General features: G+C 36.8%; 1 protein-coding gene across 3 annotated transcripts in view; it reads left to right on the top strand.

Annotated features, from left to right (window-relative positions):
• LOC128995070 (ankyrin repeat domain-containing protein 13C-A-like) overlaps nucleotides 1–5,114 on the top strand; it is a 31,825-nt gene extending 26,711 nt beyond the window's left edge. Inside the window, exon 12 of one of the 3 annotated variants that reach the window (XM_054419953.1) lies at nucleotides 4,909–5,114. In XM_054419953.1, the coding sequence (XP_054275928.1) occupies nucleotides 4,909–4,924 (16 nt within the window). In that variant the 3' untranslated portion in view covers nucleotides 4,925–5,114. Of the gene's footprint in view, nucleotides 1–2,682; nucleotides 3,024–3,170; nucleotides 3,229–4,908 lie in introns of those variants that run through there. The other 2 variants (XM_054419954.1, XM_054419951.1) reach the window with 2 other exon arrangements.
• The last annotated feature ends 886 nt before the right edge of the window (nucleotides 5,115–6,000 follow it).

Here is a 6,000-nt window from a genome sequence, read left to right on the forward strand (position 1 = left end):
CAGTTCATTCCTTGACCGCGATCGTTTTTACTCACTAGAGAAAAGACTCTCCTTACAAAATGTATTTGTAGGCCAAGACGTTTGTAATTTTTTTAATGTATAACTGCAATTGCTTTTAAAAAGAAATACAAAAACTGACAAATGACTTAGATTAATACTTAAAAAGTTAAGCCTATTCATAAATTAGAGGAAACTTTATTAGATCTCATCATAGTCAAATTCAAACATTTACATTATTTCAAAATAATTAACACTCTTGTGTAATGGAAATCTGCAAGCGACTGAGGCCGAGGGTGAGGGAGGGCATGTGAACCAGGCTTTAGAACAAGGGCAAATTCTGCCAAACTTTCTCTTTTCCTCCCCCATGTCCCGTTAGACGGTGGGTGGGGCTTCACACAGACACAATAAACAGTACAGTTCATTCATTCACAGTAGAGAAGAGTTTTTGTGGCAGTGACGTATGTCTCTTGTCTGCTCTTCAAGTTCACACATCTGGACTTCTTTAAAACAATTATAAGTGATAATCTTTATTAAAAATAAGTGAAAAACTGTTGACATTTTCAAGGAAAAAAGTTGAGAAATGAAAGTGTTAAAAATTTTGTTTGATTAGTTATTCTGTATTTCAAAAATATCCTCATTTATGATTATGTTTTCAGCTGGACTTGGTTACTTTTTCATAGTTCAAATTTTGAAGTTATATAATTAGTGAGAAAATGTCATTATATAGGAAGGTAGTTTTTACTCACTTGGGGGAATAAACTTACCTTACAAAGAGTATTTGTAGACCAAGATACTCAATTTTGTTATCTAGAAGGGTCGGCAACTAATCAATAAATAGCCAAAACCAGTTCCCTCCCCTTCTTGCAGTCTCACCACCACCCCTCCCCCCTACACCGGGAGGCCCAACACTTTGTCCTTGAAACACACACGTCCTTTGTACCCCTATGAAACAATAAACCCTTACACCCGTGTTGCTGTTTTGACAAAAGGTTTATGAATGCGATCACTATTTTTCATTTTCCAGGATTAACTAGATTATTATTATTTGCAAGTTACAAATAGGAAACTACATCACATTATGGTATTCAATGACCCATGTATTATTATAAAAAATTAATAATTCATTACTTATTTTGATAATAAAAAGCATTCATTACAGCTTGCATCACTTATTGATACATATAATCATCAAGGTGACTGTTACTTTATACAAAATAAAATAGGTACAAAATTGTGTGGCCAGTCAAACTTTATAAACAAACATTTTATTCTATAAAATACAGATGGTAAATAGGGGTTGGTTTAAAGGAAATAAAATACAAAACAGATAATTAATTATTTTGATAAACATTAGAAAGGTTATGGGATTGATTGAACTAAAAATAACTAAAGTCGTCAACCACAATCTGTTTAATCAGTACATTGTTAGAGAGAGAAAGAAAGAGAGATAGCAGATAGGGGCGTTTGATAAGGAATCTGAAAAAAGTAAACAAACAAGGAACAACGACAGACGATACTGTTTACAGCCTTATTGTGTCGCCCACTACATTTGCACACGTGACCACTTTTTGTTTCTTCCTTATCTTTCATCCGTCCCAAAATAGAATTCCTGAAATAGTTTGTTGGTATAATCTCCCCTCCCACACAAGGCGCAGTGCTCAGTGCGCACTGTAGGTTGTCACGGCAACCGTGTGTCGTCATAGCGACAAGCCAATCACGCACTCGCACTGCGTTGTATATTACGATACGAATAGCTGTGTTAGAAAGACAACGCGATAGGTGGTAGTTTGTCTCTTTCCTATCTCCTCAAAATTACGATCGATAATCATTGCGTCTTGACTGATCTGAGGTTCGTGCTTATCAAACCTCGAATGCATGAACAATGTAGAATTGTGATAACATTGTTTTCAATTAGGACCCAAATTAAGTGTTTTTTTCGTTTTGACTTGGTATTAAAAGCTCGGCTCGAACTTCGAGCTTTTTCAAAATGTCTCGAGCCGAGCCGAATAATGAAAAGCTCGACCAAAAAGCTCGAAGCTTCGAGTACTCGCACACCCCTAGTTACCATGGTTACTAATCACCCCATTAGCCTCATGTAGTGCTTGGAACAACTATAGGCTAAAGTAAACGTTTATTACTTCAGTGCGTTACAAGATCTATTTATCTCGTTCATTTCATATTTACTAGTTGATACATCAAGAAAAATGCATTATAAATGTACAAGTTTCATTTCTTTACGATAACTGTACGCCGAAATATCGATGTCGTAATTTTTGGAAAGAAGCAAAATTATGGGTCCCGCACTACGGACTAGGTACGATACAAGACCTCGGGATCTCGTAGCGCAGTGAACGTGTTAATCTAAGTCAGTTGCAGAGATTTTAATGGATTCCTGATAGGGTCTCATATTTCATCATAGATTATCTAAAAGATTTTAAAATATAATGACTAATATGTTTATATTATATATTCTGCTAGACACTTTGGACCAACAAATGTAATTACTGGATTAGAAAAGGCATTGCATTTCTTGTACTGTTCTCAAGTATTATTTACCAAGCATTATAACCATTTTGAATAGTTATTCCAAGATTATTTTCCCTATTGTGTTAGTACCATTTCTTAGAAATGTGGAGTTTTTCTTCTGCTGTTGCTCTCGCAATAATAACACTCACCATACAGGATGGTGCACAGGATCGTGAATGGGGAGAAAGTAAGGAACAAGAAACAACAAAAGAATAAAATGAAAAAATAAAGAAGAAGACATCCTATAATTTACTGTATAGTTGTTGTTGAAATATTTTGTATACTACCCCTTTTTTGTAATAAAACCCTTAAAATTAGTAGATGTTTTTGGAGTATTTAATTTCAAATGAGCTGCCAAGTCCTGTACAGGACTGTCAATAAATCATCTCTAAACAACACCCCTAACTTAAAGCAACATATTGTTGGTAAAATGTACAAAATTAAACACAATTAACTCATTATTATTTCATTACTCCAAGACAATATTTATATATTGCCACATAACCCCAACTGTGTAGGAGTATGCTGTTTAGTTCTGAAGACACTTCTTCATTTACAGAAATCACATCCTAATATATGTTTTGTGAAAGATGAACGTGACTATTGTTCTGGTCATGATGCTTGGTCTGTGTTTATAGATTCAGATTCCCTGACTTATGACGCCCAGAACGAGTGACGTTGCTGGAATGATCTATGACACCTAGGTGGCCAAGTTGTTTGTTGTTCTGGTCATGATGATTGGAACGAGTGATGTTGCTGGAATGATCTATGACACCTAGGTGGCCAAGTTGTCTGTTGTTCTGGTCATGATGATTTATTTGTGTTTGTAGATTCCCTGACTTACGACTTCCAGATCTAATGATGTTGCTGGAATGATCTATGACACCTAGGTGGCCAAGTTGTCTGTAGTTCTGGTCATGATGATTGGTTTGTGTTTGTAGATTTCCTGACTTACGACTTCCAGATCTAGTGACGTTGCTGGAATGATCTATGACACCTAGGTGGCCAAGTTGTTTGTTGTTCTGGTCATGATGATTGGAACGAGTGATGTTGCTGGAATGATCTATGACACCTAGGTGGCCAAGTTGTCTGTTGTTCTGGTTATGATGATTGGTTTGTGTTTGTAGATTCCCTGACTTACGACTTCCAGATCTAGTGATGTTGCTGGAATGATCTATGACACCTAGGTGGCCAAGTTGTTTGTTGTTCTGGTCATGATGATTGGAACGAGTGATGTTGCTGGAATGATGTATAAGACCTAGGTGGTCAAGTTGTCTGTGGTTCTGGTAATGACGATTGGTTTGTGTTTGTAGATTCCCTGACTTATGACGCCCAGAACGAGTGATGTTGCTGGAATGATCTATGACACCCAGGTGGCCAAGTTTCTGTGGTTCTGGTTATGATGATTGGTTTGTGTTTGTAGATTCCCTGACTTACGACTTCCAGATCTAGTGACGTTGCTGGAATGATCTATGAGACCTAGGTGGCCAAGTTGTCTGTAGTTCTGGTCATGATGATTGGTTTGTGTTTATAGATTCCCTGACTTATGACGCCCAGAACGAGTGAAGTTGCTGGAATGATCTATGACACCTAGGTGGCCAAGTTTCTGTGGTTCTGGTTATGATGATTGGTTTGTGTTTGTAGATTCCCTGACTTACGACTTCCAGATCTAGTGACGTTGCTGGAATGATCTATGAGACCTAGGTGGCCAAGTTGTCTGTTGTTTTGGTCATGATGATTGGTTTGTGTTTGTAGATTCCCTGACTTATGACGCCCAGAACGAGTGATGTTGCTGGAATTATCTATGACACCTAGGTGGCCAAGTTGTTTGTTGTTCTGGTCATGATGATTGGAACGAGTGATGTGGCTGGAATGATCTATGACACCTAGGTGGCCAAATCGTCTGTAGTTCTGGTCATGATGATTGGTTTGTGTTTATAGATTCCCTGACTTATGACTTCCAGATCTAGTGACATTGCTGGAATGATCTATGACACCTAGGTGGCTAAGTTGTCTTTTGTCCTGGTTATGATAATTGGTTTGTGATAGATTCCCTAACTTATGACGCCCAGAACGAGTGACGTTGCTGGAATGATCTATGACACCTAGGTGGCCAAGTTGTCTGTAGTTCTGGTCATGATGATTGGTTCGTGTTTATAGATTCCCTGACTTATGACTTCCAGATCTAGTGATGTTGCTGGAATGATCTATGACACCTAGGTGGCCAAGTTGTCTGTAGTTCTGGTCATGATGATTGGTTCGTGTTTATAGATTCCCTGACTTATGACTTCAAGATCTAGTGATGTTGCTGGAATGATCTATGACACCTAGGTGGCCAAGTTGTCTGTTGTTTTGGTCATGATGATTGGTTTGTGTTTGTAGATTCCCTGACTTATGACGCCCAGAACGAGTGACGTTGCTGGAATGGTCTATGAGACCTCATCTCGCCGTAGAGTTTCCGATCGGCAGCGCATATTGCGTGATTAATATCGGCTCGGAACCGCCTCCTGTTTAACTTCTCCCACCTTGACCGCGTATTTTGTATATTTTACAGTGAATTATTTGTATTAAATGTATATATTATTGTACGTTTGTTATTGTTTGTTGATATCTTTTTAGTATTTATTTACTAATCAATAAATTAAGCGATTTAATTTTCTATTTATTTTAGTTTTGTAGCATTGTGTGAACTGCAATACTATTTATGTTAGACTGTTTGCAAGTGTAAGTTCCTGTTAGGTTTCCCTATTTTCCGCTAACATTTGATGTTTAAGGTTTAATTAATTTATGGATATTTCATGAGGTGTATGACAGTTTGTTTTCACTGTCAAAGTAAGGTATATTCATTTCCTTATCGAATCACATTTTTAAAAAGAGATGTAAAACATATTATTGTTTAAATATTTCCAGACTTTTCTACTCTGTTTGGTTGGTGTATTTTTTTATTTCATTTTAAAGTGTAGAGTTATTATTTTAAGTTATTTAATATATTTATTTGTTTGAGATTTACTGTAAAATATCATACAATTTTTACTTTAAATTTACTACTACATTTGAAATATATCTTTCCTTTTGTCTAGAATTTTTCCAGCAGTAAACACTTAACAAACTGTCTCTTTAAGTGTTCTGTAGTTTTCTTAAAATATTATGATTTTGGTTAAGTTAAAAGAACCATTTTAGTACAGTAGACATCCTCTTTACTGGCCACCTATAAAGGTCGATGAGCTTTTTTTTTAATCATAGATAAAAGTGAGCAATCGAGAAATTTTAGAATTCTTCCCTAAACGTTATACAGAAAATACACCTGCACAGAGAAGTGAGTCACAAACACGCTTTTGGGAATAATATCCGCTTTCAGCCGTGGTATGTTGGGGCGGAAATATACTTGTGACGAGCAAGGAAGAGCCTGAACGTCGAGCACTGTGCGGAAATTCCAATTGCAAAGGGCACAGGGTCTTCCTCCACCGTGAGCGT

This window comes from Macrosteles quadrilineatus, unplaced genomic scaffold (assembly GCF_028750875.1).
Source record: "Macrosteles quadrilineatus isolate MER2022 unplaced genomic scaffold, UCM_ALF_1.0 Scaffold_5__1_contigs__length_97177068, whole genome shotgun sequence".
NCBI lineage: Eukaryota > Metazoa > Arthropoda > Insecta > Hemiptera > Cicadellidae > Macrosteles > Macrosteles quadrilineatus.